The 14,976-nt window shown below is 50.2% G+C and overlaps 1 protein-coding gene across 1 annotated transcript in view; it reads left to right on the top strand.

The window, feature by feature from the left end:
* Positions 1-11,467, top strand: part of LOC129383590 (uncharacterized) — a 52,584-nt gene extending 41,117 nt beyond the window's left edge. The window contains exons 4-5 of the mRNA XM_055068216.2: positions 6,127-6,359; positions 11,048-11,467. Coding sequence (XP_054924191.2) covers positions 6,127-6,359; positions 11,048-11,438 — 624 coding nt within the window. The 3' untranslated portion in view covers positions 11,439-11,467. The remainder of the gene's footprint in view (positions 1-6,126; positions 6,360-11,047) is intronic.
* Positions 11,468-14,976: the final 3,509 nt, after the last annotated feature.

The following is a 14,976-nucleotide window of genomic DNA, read 5'->3' as shown; positions in this document are numbered from 1 at the left end:
GCACTCCTGCCTGCTCGATATCGCAGGCCCGCAATGCCCTTCTTCTTTCTCTTCATTCAGCGGCCTACGTCACTGAGCAAAAACGGGAGCTGTCGAGGGCCGATGTTTGTAAACAGCCAAAAGGTCGATGGCACACGGTGGTCGATAGGGGCACGCTGCGCTAGTATGTTGCGGAGAGTGCCGCTCAGCATTTGTGCACCAAGATGGTCCACGAGTTGAGACCGAAGGAAGACCGCCTGGTAGCTTGAAGTCTGTTGTCCGTTCGGCTGGGACCACTGCCCGCATCACCGCGCCACGTGTGGGCAGCGCTCGTGCGAGCAGCGGAAGGCGCGACGCTGCCGCGGCTATAGAGGCGATGGAGCGGTGCGTCTTCGCAGGCTAGCGGCACTGCACGTATTTCGCGTTTCGAGAGACACGCCACGCACGCGCTATCGATGTCGTGACGGCATGACGCGGGGCTCAGAACAGTGGAGAGGGGGCTCATTCGCGCTGTGGCACGTGAACGCTTGTTTACAGTACGATGCGGAAGGGCGCATCTCTTTGCTTCGTTCTGCGGGACGAACTTTGCCTGTACTGTGTTTTGGTCAGCTGAGATAAATTAGCGTGCAAGACTACAAAAAAAAAAAAAAAAGATATTACCGGCATACGGAGACTCACGTGTGCACCTGAGATTGCTATATGTCTCCCGTTCCCGACCGCGAAAGAAGTGAGAAACTGCAGTAACACTAATTGTAAACAACGTGTCATTATTTTGCACACTTTGGAGGCACCCCCACGATACCCAAGGGCCCGACGGGAACACAAGAGTTCTGGAACGGTATGTGGGTTGGGAGCTCGCCGAGGCCTCCACGTGCCGGAGGTTATGCTCCATCGTGGACACTTCACGTTGCGTGCGAATACCTCCCCGGAACACCCCCAACCTAAACAAGCACCTTGGTTCGAGCTCTGATCCACCCCGCTGCGCCTTCGGTGCTCATACGCCGCCCCCTTTATTTTTACCTCAGCTCCTTCTTTGAAGCCCAAGTTTCCCATTATTGTTTTATTTTCGCATGCTCAAATGAAAAAAAAAAAGGAAATCGAACAGCAAACCTACATTTCATCTTGCAGTAACAAGAGGCTCAAATAGGGTGAACTAAGCGAGTTGTTAGGTGGTCGTCATTAACTTGCGCGAAAATTGCCCAACGACTAAAGGGAGGCCGCATGACACGAGCTTTCGTTATCAAGCGAACATTTATATTGAAAGGAAGGTTAAAAGAACAACAAAGCATGCACACTTGTTTTGCGCGCAAGTTATTCAAGTGGTAGGTAACCTACGTTGCGTTAGAGGGGAAGTCACGACAAACGCTATTGGCGGGAAAAAAATTAAGCAGATGAACCATCTTTATGCTTGCATGAGAAAGAGATACCATATTTAGATCACAGGAGATGGCAATAAGCCCATGGTCATTCAAAAATTTTTTGCCCGCCATTGTTGTTTATTGTCATTTTAGCTAAGTAAGCCAACACATGCCCTCCCACCGAAATAACTTGCGCGCATGCTAGTGCGCATCCGTCGTTATTGTTTTTTTTTTAACCTTAGAAGAAAAAGACGCAAAGTGTAGATGCGTGTCGCGTTGGCTCCGCAGATTTTGAATGATTCTCGGCGTACATTCGAAGAATTCACCGACGCCTTATTATCTAGAAGGAAGTGGAAGTTCCACGGACCACCCTGATGTCACTCTCAAGTAGGTGGGTCGTTTATTTTCGGCACATCGACTACTTTTATATAACGCCACGCCGACACGGCCGCTTAGCCTGACCCAACGAAGCTGGTGGCTTCAGCCCCGCGAGGTCGCCTCTTTTCGGGTTAAAATTAAAATGAAATTATGGGGTTTTACGTGCCAAAACCACTTTCTGATTATGAGGCACGCCGTAGTGGGGGACTCCGGAAATTTCGACCACCTGGGGTTCTTTAACGTGCACCTAAATCTAAGTACACGGGTGTTTTCGCATTTCGCCCCCATCGAAATGCGGCCGCCGTGGCCGGGATTCGATCCCGCGACCTCGTGCTCAGCAGCCTAACACCATAGCCACTGAGCAACCACGGCGGGTTCTTTTCGGGTTAGCGCTGCAAGATGGCAGCGGTGAGCGTGGAAAGAGAGGATATAACGACAGAAGAGCATGAGGACGGAGCAGGTTGGCGTGTTTTGAAGAGAGGAGGATGTGCCAACGAGTAGACAAAATCTCACGGAACGAAGGATCAGGCAGCGCGCTTCTCAAGCGAGAACGCAACCAATAATAGGTGGAGCAAGGGACAGAGAGCAAGACAAATCATGGCGGCAAGCAGGATGCCCAGTTTGCCGAAGGTAAGAGTACAAGATAATTGTGCGCCCACGTGACGGCTTCAAGGTCACCGACTATGAGATCAATGGCCTAGAATGCTGCATCGCCAACGCCGTGGGAATCCCCAGGAAGCAATCGGAAATGACATGGTGTGTGCCAACTACAAACAGAACATTCTAGTGATCAGCACGCCGCCGGAGGAGAGCGCCGAAATGTACAGGGCTATCACTCGACTGAGGACGGGAGACACGGAGTTCGGAGCCAATGCTACCAGTCGGCTCCGGAGGATACATCTAAGGGAGTGATAAGAGGAGTAACGCACGAGATGTCTCGTACAGGAATAATGGAGATGCTAGTAACACCAAGGAATCCGACGGTGCTCATGGCCAAAAGGATGGGAAACACCAGGAACGTGATCATTCTTTTCGACGGGCTTCACGTCCCAAACTACGTGAGATACGGAAGGGCACTGGTCAAGCGCTCACTATACCAGAAGTAAATAGACGTGTGCTACGAGTGCGGACGCCTCGGTCACAGAGCCGATGTCTGCCCGAGCCCGAACTGCAGGATACACAATCCTTTGGTACGGCCAAAGGGGAGACGAAGGCGCTAACGACGTTGGTAAAGCGAAATCACTCGGTCGTGCAACACGACACAGAGGTTAAGTCAATCGATCGCATTATTCTGGAACTTATACCCATGCGGAAAACGAAAAACAGTCTCTTTGTATTAAATGTTTATAGCAGTACAAAATGCAGCCGCCATAAATTTCGAACGCTCTTTAAAAAGACCCTAGCCATAGCGGACAACCGAGCGGGAGTGATTGGAGGCAATTTCAACGCCCAACACGCGGCATGGGGCTGCAAAATTGAAGCTCAAAAAGGCAGGAACCTCTGGCTAGACGCGCAACAGGAAGGGCTGATCCCCGGGACCGACCAATCGGCTCCCACGAGAATAGGTACCAGTGCTTGCGCGGATACTACGCCAGATTTAACATACACCAAGAACATAGAGGACACGCAGTGGACAAATGCGCAACACGGCTTTGGGAGCGATCACAATATACTAGAAATAACCGTAAGGGCAGGACCGCGCAGGACAAAGGGTAAAAATCTTGAAATTCTCGACTGGGACAAATTCAGGAAAATAAGGGAGGTGGCCGACGACACGACTCAAGGTATTGACGAGTGGACCGAAAAACTAAAGAGACGTGCGGCAGCTACGAAAACGGTCCCGCGGGAGGCGCAGTTAGAGAACGTAGACAATAAGCTTCTACACATGTGGCAAACTAAGGTAGGGTTGCAACGGATATGGAAAAAAAAAACACAAACACAACCGGACGCGTCGCAGAAGGATAGCCAAATTGAACAGGGACATAGAACAGTACGTCCAGCAGCTATGCAGACAACAGTGGGAGGAAAAATGCAACGACATGGACAGTCAGGTAGGAATGGCAAAAACCTGGAACATCCTTCGATATTTGATAGACCCGGACGGGACCAAGTCGGTACATAGGCAAAATATAAATCTGCTAATACAAGCGTACCGAGCTACAGAGGAGGACTTCCTCAAGGGACTTGAGAAAAGATACATCTCGTAAGCGATGCCCGTCATACACCCTAACAACACAGGGCAGGCAAATAATGAATTAAACAACAAAATCGGCGAGTCAGAGGTCAGGGCAGCCCTACAGAAACTCAAACTGAATACCATTTCGGCACCCGGACTAGACGGGTGCCGAAATGACGGGTTAACGAATAAAACGCTAAGGATCATGGACGATGAGTCTCTAACTAAGTTAACAGAATATATTAATGAATGCTGGGAGGCAGGGCAGATTCCGCAGCAATGGAAGGCAGCACAAATCGTGTTAATACCTAAACCGGGCAAGCGACCGCAGATTGAGAGCTTGAGACCCATTTCTCCCACTTCTTGCGTTGGGAAACTCATGCAGCACATGGTACTAGCGAGGATAACCACCTGCCTTGAGGACTGGGAAGCGCACCCACCCACGATGATAGAACTCAGGAGAAATATCTCAGCGCAGGACGCTCTGTTACAACTAACACACCAGATCATAGAATATTCGGGCAGATCGACAAAGGCAATTCTCGGGTTGGACCTAAAAAAAGACCTTCGATAACGTAGCACATGCAACGATACTAGATAAAGTAGGAGAAATAGGAATGGGAAAATGGACGTACGATTACATACGCAATTTCCTAACGGGTAGAAAGGCAAAGATCACGATAGCGGACCTAGTTTCGGAGGAGATTGAGATAGGCAGCGCAGGCACGCCACATGGCTCGGTATTATCGCCGATGCTATTCAATCTGGCGCTAATCGGGCTGCCAGCCAAGCTACAAGAAGTCGAGGGACTCAATCATACCTTATACGCAGACGATATCAGCATATAGATGGGTGAGAAACGGAAGTGACGGGCAAATAGAGCAAACGCTTCAAACAGCGGTCGAAACAATCGAACGGCATCGAGGGGGGGCAGGGCTAACCGGCTCGACAGAGAAATTGGAGCTGTTGCTGTACAGATCTACTCACAGAGGTCGCAAACCAGGCAACTACAGGGAAGGTCTCACCCATAGAGAGGAGGTGCAGTTAAACACGGCCGATGGGAAACCCATACCCATGGTCGACAGAATCAGGGTATTGGGACTCCTCATCGAAGCCAAGGGCAACAACGGAGAAACCCTGAGAAGACTGGAGTGAACTGTAGTGCAAATCATGAGCCTAATCAGAAGGATAGCAAACAAAGAAAGCGGGATGAGAGAGGAATACACGATCAGGTTAATAAAGGTCTTCGTTATAAGTAGAATAGTATACGTAGCGCTGTACTCGAAACGGCAGGTCGCGGAAAAGATCAAACTAGAATGCCTCATTCGGAAATAATACAAACCAGCCTTACGGCTACTGATCAGCACCAGCACGGACAAGTTGCTACAATTAGGCCTACACAACACGATAGACGAGGTCATTGAAGCGCAATGTACGGAACAATATGAACGCCTCTCTAAGACTAGAGCAGGCAGACACATCATAGATTCACAACAGCACAGCGCCGCGCGACAGGGCGAGGATAGAGAAGTGCGGGCATGTTCTCTGTCCTGTCGTGCAGCACTGTGTTGTCGAAGATGAACTGGTTCCGATTCCAAATAACACAGCGTGCGCGCCTCGCGGCGAGAGGTAAAACGCCACCCGTAAAACACACACACACACGCACACACACACAAACACACACACGCACACGCGCACGCACACGCGCACGCACGCACGCACGCACGCACGCACACACCCACACACACACACACACACACACACACACACACACGCACGCGCACGCACGCACGCACACACACACACACACACACACACACACACACACACACGCACGCACACGCGCACGCACGCACACACACACACAGACACGCACACACACACACACACACGCACGCACGCACGCACGCACACGCACACACACACACACACACACGCACGCACACGCGCACGCACGCACGCACGCACGCACGCACACACCCACACACACACACACACACACACACACACACACGCGCACGCGCACGCACGCACGCACGCACACACACACACACACACACACACACACACACACGCACGCACACGCGCACGCACGCACACACACACACACGCACACACACACACACACACACACACACGCACGCACGCACGCACGCACGCACACGCACACACACACACGCACGCACACGCGCACGCACGCACGCACGCACACAACTGACGCGCCTCTTCGCCCAGGAGCGGAGCCCGTGCGACGGCGTGTTCTACACGTACTGCGCCAGGGCCCCGCCACAGTTCCTGTACGACGCGCGCTCCCAGACCTGCATCGAGTCCGGTCGGGACGAGGTGCAGCTGTGCAACCACAGCCCCAACCGGTTCGCCACCAAGGCGGACTGCGCCAGGAGCTGCGTGCACGGCTTTGCACAGGCCGACAGGTGCTTCGACACGCCCGTCTTCGCAAAGTGCACCAGGTGCGCTCACGGCGGCTTGCTAATGCCGGTGCCATTGCAAAAGAAGAAAGAAAAATATGCTTCGTGAAATATGATTTGCAGATGTCATTTATAGAACTAGGAAACGTGTTGCGAGCACTGTTGAAAGGGTCAAGAGACAGTCGACGCTATACCAACGAAGTAATGCAGCTGACCTTTACTGGACCCTGTGATTATTTTATGTGGGCGCGGCTACGCGCTGCTAACTTGATTCGCAGAACTAGGAACGAACTAGGCCCTCTGAAAGGATTAGTCAAATTTTTACAAACCAATCAGTTTGTGAGCACCGTTGTACGCAAACTCTAAAGTAAAAAAAAAACTGCATAATAGCGAAATAGGGGTTCTGATAGCAACGAATTAATTCCCCCAACCAGTAAAAGGTCACTTGCTTAAAGAATTGTGTTGTCGATGCTTGAGCAATAATACAAATAAAAGAGTAGAGCTGCGCCCAAGAAAACGAACGAGCGAAATAGACGTAGCGCTATTTGACCAATGAACCACATTAAAGGAACAAGTAACTGACGAGTGTTTGGTGACCTGGGGTGCTATGTAAGAACGCCCGAGTTTCGCAAAGTTAGGGACCTCCGCGAGCTCTGGCGACGCACTCAGAAGAAGGAGCTAATGGCGTTGACACGTAAAATTCGACCCTCGGCACGTCTCCAGTTTCATTGGCTTATCTGTATTCACTCTTGGGCATTATCACATGAGCGGCCGAAAAAAAACGGGAGTCTCGAAGTCAAACCGTCGGTGCCTTCTTTCGTTCGTTCATGATTCCACCCAGCACATTACCGGTGCAAGTGAATTATAGCAATGTTTGAATGTTAATCTATTCGAAGAAACGATAGGGTTGCCGTGAGTACGCGCCACATCTGCACTGTTCGCATTCGGCGGTGGATGGACAGAGAACAGCCTGTTTTAGAATAAGGGCCCCCAAAGATAGAGGCCCCCAAAGTTAGGTGCCCCTAACAATTAGCGTGTCGCCGCAGCACATGCACCGAACCCAAACGGTATTACTGGGTTTGGGTTTTCGCTCTCTCTGAAGGCAAAATAAAAAAAAGAAAACATAACTGCGTGGGTACCCCAAACGGCCCAAACCAGCTTTGCGACATCCAACGTCGCCGCGAACATCTCACAAACGCGTCAATACCTCCTCATTGAAAATAATAGACTCGGAGGTATACTTTTCATCCTGTAAAGTATTATTGATTGCATTAGTTCATGATTTCCTTTTTGTCTGGCATTATGTTTTCATTTTCCTTCCGCGTGCAGGAAGGGCGCTACGATCGCGTGGCGCTAACGCAAGCCGGAAACCCCATTCTAAAGCATCTTCCCGGCGGGGCAGACCGCCAAATCAAAGCGGTCGCTTGGTCCCCCCCCTAGGCTCCACCTCACAAACTGGTTGCAGTAGGGTGGAAAGTACGAAGAGCGCGGTGGTAGTGTCCAGGCCTCGCGCCAAAGTGGCGCTCATTGCGCGTTGTGCTTCTTGGTCTAATCACTAGAAGAGGTATTGTTGCGCATATCGATGCAATTTAGGATCCACAACAAGGTCTCCACCTTGAGTATTTTAAGATCCTTGGCTTTAGCACTGCAATTTGTTTTATACTTTCCACCAAGACCATTGAAAGAATAGTACCTTGCACATTCAAATATTATCTCGCAAATATGCCGGAAATCAATACACATGTTCAGCACTGATTTGAGCCTATTGCTCCGAAGTACTGAGAGCATTTTTTGCGTGCAATTAGGTGCCGGCGGCTTCGTATGCGCTGTGCTTTCGACGTCTCGTTCACGTTGAAGCGAGAGATGCACGAAGGTGAATTCGCTCATTGCTGCTGCAGCAATTTTTCGCTCTAGCGTTCTGACAGCGAGTTTGCGCGGTCATCGAGCGAGATCTGTTCATATTTACCTGTGCGCGCGTGACACCGTGCTTGTTAATCTAGGTAATAAGCGAATGTTTACCAGTTTACACGGCCGATAAAACTACTATCCTTCCTTCGCATAGCTATCTACTAATTTACCATCGCAATCGATGCTTCGCCTTTCGGGCGAAAGTGCGATCTGGTGTCGCTGGTAGTTGTCGAACAAGATTGCTTGTTAATGCAACCAGGGGCGATGACAGGTGATTGCATGAGCAGGACATTAGGTGTCAGCCCATCTTACGAGCTTTGTCAAACGTTTACATCAAAATTTGTTATGTTCAGGACCGTAATGTGAAGTAGGAAAAATGCCTTTAACTTTCATTTCTACTTTTGCGGGTGCTTTTCTTGTTTTACATATTTTGCGTTGGTTCATGCAGATTACCGAAAGAACGGCAAATTTTTTAATGCTAATCTTGAATGACCGAAGTTTACGGTTCTCAAACAGCTTTTTGTACAATGAGTAGGCGACCCTGCAGACCACATATACGTAATACAGACAGCTTACTCGAAAGAGCCTGGGTGTTTTATGTGTATCTTTCTAAAACGCACAAATGAAAACCCGTCCTGCCAGGCGTTCTACATTTCTGCATATGTTACACAACTGTCGTGTTTTCTTTTTTGTCTCTACTTTTGCGCTGTAACATGGGGATGGTTGTTGAATAGACCTGCTTGTGCAATAAAGAGGCATGCCGAAAACATGGGGCTGTCAGATTCACATTGGCTTCGTGATGCTGTTGGAATGGCGTAGCGGCTGCATCATGTTGTTTGTATCAAAACTGCGACTGATTATTATCCGTGATACCGGCTGATATAAACATTCCCATGGTCATGTAGTCGTCCATGCAGTCCAACAACATAAAATTTGTTTTGGGATAATTTCGGTGAAGCACGAGTTATAGCCGTATTTCGTGACTTTGCTCCGCCCGTAAAAGACTAGCCCATGTATCGATGGCAGGCGGGAATTCCGAAACGTTTGCAACTCCACGGTAAGCTAATAGTTATGGCAAGTAAACAGAACTTGGCGTAATGTCAGAGACGTCTTAGTGGTCCCTTGCACAATAATTTTTAGAACACACATTGAGAGCTACAAGGCATTCGCGAGAAAGGTGGCTTTGCCGCATAGCGTGTTTTGCTGACCGACCACGCCAAGAAAAATCCCGAGGTGGGATCCACTTACAGCTTCGCTGCAATATCACATAATAACCATAAAAACACAACCAAACTTAGAAAAAGAAAGGTGCTACCTGTAGACCTTTTCATCGACTTCCGTCAGGAGCAATCGTAGGTCGCGGACACCCGGTAAGCACGCTAAACACCGCAAACGAACAAAAATACTATTCAAAGAGTGTGGTGCAGTGTATTTGGCGTTAGGGCAGCGACAAAAGATCAACATAATGGAAAATTTGGGCTCTATCTATTTGGACTCGGATGCGTCCGCTGAGACTCGCACGATCTCGCGGTAGGGCCTTTCAACCGATTATGCCATGGCTGAAAGCGAGCGCGGACTCACACAGGGCGGCGGAGCTTGCCTTCCTGATTGGTGGAAATCTGGCCAGCTTCGCAGTGCTGCAGCCAACTTGTGAGATGGTCTACATACCCTTATTCTAAGCCCCTCCTCCCTAATGTCTGAAAGAGGAGACACGCCCATAAAGCACCCAAGAAAGGCGTGGCAAGCGGCTTACGCCGAGTCTGTCACGCCGAGCGGGAGAGTCACGGTATTACGATATTGAATTGATAACAAAAAAGTCTGAGTTTCGTCCTAAAGGCAAAGCGTTCATTGGTATAGCAAATTATGATATAGCTATACGAAATAAGCCGAGACGTGTAAATATTCGCTTACTAACTAAATTAACAAGCGTGGTGTCACGCGCGCACAAGCAAACACGAACAAATCTCAGTCGACGACCGCGGACACTCGCTCTCAAAACATTGGCGCGAGGAAGCGCGGCAGCTGCAGCGAGCGAATTGACCTTCGTGCTGCCTCTCGCTTCAATGAGAACAAAGCGGCGATAACGCAGTGCTTTCGAAGCTATCAGTACTAGGCGCAGTGTGTCCCCATCACAGATCGCTTTCGAGATAGGGCCCCCACGGCCGCGCTCGGCTGCACCATACGCAGCTGCCGCAGTAGAACGCCCCGCTCCCGGTGCTTTCGGGCGATGGAATGCGGGGCGATTCCTCCCCGCCTACTTCCATTTGGCACGCGAGATTGAACCACCATCGTCGGCTCAACCTCGCACGCTTTCACTCGCACCCACAGCCTACGCCCGCGGCCACGATGTTATCGCATTTGACTTTATACGGAAAATCACGACGACGCCGACGGCAGAAATAAGACTGCAGTGTCCGTATAATTGCTATGCGAATAATAAGCGACGCTGGCGCGTAGCATTGTCGTCTTTTGCGGTTGAAATGAGGGACGGCGTGCACAAGGTTCGCTCGTGTTGACATACGCGGATTTATGGCTTAATCTCGAGATTTCTTGTGGGCTGGATTTGCGCGTACCGCGCCAATATTGGTTACTGATTACCGTGAAGCAAATTCAGGTGAGCGAGAACCTCAGCGCATCCGGCATAGCACTCCTGGAAGAATTTTTCTTTTCTTCAACTGCGATGCTTTCTTAAAAACTCGTACAGCTTTGCTTCGTAGCTTGGTGCGGCAATCGGGTGCATGAAAATTGTTTTATTTCACAAGTGGAACGATGGAAGCAAATGTACCGTCACCTCCTCGCCGTCCTCCTCCTCTCGCTCGCAGGCATGACGTGAAGGTGAAGCAGTGGTACTTCACTGGCCGCACCTGCGCCAGTTGGCCCTTCTGGCGTGGCCGTTGCCCCGGCAACGAGACGCGCACGTTCGCCACGTTCGCCGACTGCCTCCAGCGCTGCGTCACTGGGACGAAAGAGGCAAAGCGGCCCTGCGAGCCCCTGGACACCGGCAACGCGAGGACGTGCAGTCTGCAGGAGCTCAGCTACCCGTACTTCGCCGACAGCGTCGGGGACCACGTGCGCTGCCTGGCGGCCTCGGTGGCGGGATTGGCGAGGCACCGATGCCTCGCGGGCACCAACCGTTTCGCCACCAAGGCCGCCTGCCACAGGGCGTGCGTCCAGGGCTCCGACGACGGCGTTCTCGATCTAGGCTGGTACTGAGACCCACTATAAAGCTCTTGCGCATACGACGTGAATGTTGCCCCTCCACATATTTACTAACGAAAAAAAAAAGGACTTCTGTCAAAGACGCCTTGAAGGGAGCCATCAGGCTTGACATCATATATATTGTACAATCATGCTTTTCTACCGTGTTAATGTTTCCCTTCTATCTAGGCATGGGTTCATTCATTCATTCAAATAACTTTATTGAATGCCCTGCGATTTGGTGGGTTGGGCCTGGACCGTGCCTAGGTTGCGGCCAAGGGCTGTTGGCCCTTGGTGGCTTCCTCGGCTTGCTGTACGGCCAGAGTTGGTGCTGCAGGTCCGAGCTGAGCAACGAAGACTCCCAGCTCGCGCAGAGCCTGTCGCTGTTTGAGGCTGCATTACCGTTATTGTGTATTATAGCCGTACATTCCCATAGGATATGCTTCAAATTGGCTTTAGACTCGCAAGTCTGCGCTTGTCAGTCGCGTACAGATCTGGGTGTATAGGTTCATGATAGCTGGACTCGGATAGGATCTGGTCTGTAACTGCCGCCATTCGACAGATTGATTATTGCTTAATTTTGGGTGCGGCGGCGGGAATGTGCGCCTCTGCAGACTACGGCGTTGTCTACTCTAAGAAAAATTCCGGGGAAAACGGGAGTAACTGGGCCATTAGTCCTAAAAAGCGCGCTTTCGTCCCTCAAAGGACTAACTGCATGAATGTGCGTGCCGTGTGCTAATTTTGGAGAGTGTTTAGGCCCTGGTCAGAAAGAGAGCAAGGGCAGGACGAACGACAACAGTTACTCCCCACCCACTTCGCTGTTTGCGTCCGTGTGATGGAGCGATGTGGCGAAAACGGTATTGTCTATAAATCGTGAATAGCTCTAAGTTCGTGCACTGTCTATTGAACTAAATGCAACGCAGCACCTTGCCTCTTCGTGAGAAAATGGCGTGAAACTTAAAAGCTTGAATGTGAAGAGCCATGCCCTTCGTGCGCACAATATAAGTGAGCGGTACACATTAAACGCACAAGTCATGGACAGACGGCTAGATCTTCTGGGTCAATATTGCCTAAGCTCATTCCGTTCCAAGGAGGTTACGAACTACACTGAAGCGGTGTAGCCCAAACGGTACACGCTAAGCGACAGAGAAATTGGCTTTCTCTGTCGTCTTGGGTGCCCCGTTTGAGCTCGCTACACGTATGTATCGCGTAGTGCCTCAGTTTAAATCACCCTAAGAATACTCACGCTGATTTCTTTTCGCAGTCTCTAATGGTTGCAAGTACACTCAACGTTAGGCTCTCACTGCATAGCATGCACAAAATGCCAAGTCGCTTCTATATTACCGCACTTGCGTTCCGATCCTTAACCTTGTCTCAATAACCGGTCCTCTCATCCGACCACCGTGGTGAAGTGGTTAGAGCACCTGACTTCTTGCTTGAAGACTGCTTGAATTCGAATCCTACTTTCGGGCACGTTTTTCTATTTTTTTTAGCTCAGTAATTTTTTTATTAGGGTATAAATGCCTAATTTCGTTAATTCCACCTTTGCCGAGCATCGCAAAAAATTACCGTTACTCCTTTGGGGAGCATCGGAAAATGGCACCTGTTAGTCCTCGAAGGAGTAAGCGCATGGGGAGTAACAGTTAATCCCAGGTCAGTTAGTCCCCAAAAGGACTAAGCTCCCTACTCCTTTTAGTCCTTTTTTAGAGTGTATAATTTCATGAAATCTGGTGATTCAATCTTCCCACTCCCACTCGTCAATAGATGGTGAGGCAGGGCTAACCGAGGCTTGGTGCGTAAGCCCTCGAGCCCAGGGGCCCTGGGGCCTAGCCGGGGGGGGGGGGGGGGGGGGGGGGCTTATGGGGCTTACCGAGGCTTGGTCCGTAAGCCATCGAGCCCAGGGGCGTAGCCAGGGGGGGAGGCTTATGGGGCTTGAGCCCCCCCCCCCCTCCCCGAAATTTTTTTTGTGATGTGATGGGCCGCCGACCAAACAACCCCCGACGCCGGAAATCATTCTGAATTTTGTCTAGAATGTGTTTTTCATGCTCGAAAAGACATTTCGGCGCGAAGATTGTGAACTCGGGCTGGATTTCGTGGCAACGCCCATGCACCTGGAGTTACATAACGCCCCCCCCCCCCCCCCCCCCCCCCTCAAGCATCCCCATCCCAGCACAAATTTTCAAAGACGCTTTGATGGCGAGCGGGCTCGTCGTGGCATCTCGCAGAGGCCGCGGTATCTACGGACCGCATGGATATGAATTCCGAAATTTTACGGGTATAAAAATCACATAATCTTTTGATGTTAAAGGTGCATTGACATTTCCGAACTCGTGCTTTACAAGTCTGAATGTAAAGTCGTGCTTTTATATTCAATTCCGGATCTTTCTGAGTTTAATGCTGATAAACATTTGACGCCAAAGGTGGATTGACTTTTCTAAAGTCGTACATCGGACCATACAACGAGACATGCCAAATAAACACACAATCGGACAAGTTGACAAAGCAGGCAGCGAGGTTCTTTGAGACGAAGCGTTGTCATGGTTCATTTGTGCCATCATGCCACAGAAAACAATATCAATATTTCTTTCACCTGCGCCAAAGCATCCATGTCAAGAGGCTAAAGCCAGCAAGTGTAACTGCGCTCTCATTTATTTTTCTACTTTGGCTTTTATTCGTAAAGACACATTGAGTCTCTTCAATTTTCTTGTTCTCGCGAGCCAGAGGTCATGCGTTTTTCACGTCTTGCCCTTACAACCGCGCGGCGCACTTTCGTGCGCGTTCGTTTTTCTCTGGCAGAGTAGATTTTGGCCTCATAGAGTTTTGGACGCTTTCTGGCTAGCAGGCGACAAAAAGAAGCAATCGTCGCTCGCCGCCACCATTGCGGGGACTCGACATATTGCAACGCGTTCGCTTGAGGGCACCACCATCATTTCAATGTTATCGCAACATCTACGGAAGGACTTTTATCTCGCCAGTGTAGGATAACGAGCAGCATGCATTGTTTCTCTGTGGACCAAGCGTCTCACGTTTTCATAGATATTCCTTGGGTAGCTACATCAGGCGCCCAAAGTAGGCATTCGATTGTGGCCAACATGCTTTCCTTTGCGTTTCTTGATTTCGATGAAAACTTCCGACCAAATAGTTTCTGTCTTTCTCTCTATTAAGTATTAGTGTTTTTCAGCTCACTGCGGATGCCCGCGAAATACAAAAAAGAAAGAGAAACACAACGTGAGATGCCCGCTTGCGAGTCGTGATTGCACTGCTTCCAAGCGTTTCGCGAACAAACAGCCATAGGTGCGTTGCCGCTTAAAAAGTGACAGGGCAGCGACACAAGCGTTGGCTGTTCGATTTAAGCTAGCAACCGTTATCTCCTGCGCTGCGTAAAACGACTGACGGACGTGGTGGCAGTGATAGGTGGTAGTTCCAGGCAGCTATAAACAGACTATCGTGCATCGGCTGTTAAAGCGCGATCAATTTCGTGATACCTTTTTCCAACGAGGAAAAAGCAGACTTGATCCTTACCCTAGGAGCTGCAGGCGGACAGAGACGGCAG

The sequence above is a fragment of the Dermacentor andersoni genome, chromosome 8, assembly GCF_023375885.2.
Source record: "Dermacentor andersoni chromosome 8, qqDerAnde1_hic_scaffold, whole genome shotgun sequence".
Lineage (NCBI taxonomy): Eukaryota > Metazoa > Arthropoda > Arachnida > Ixodida > Ixodidae > Dermacentor > Dermacentor andersoni.
The sequence above is the reverse complement of the archived record's forward strand: the minus strand, read 5'-3'. Positions and strand labels throughout refer to the sequence as shown.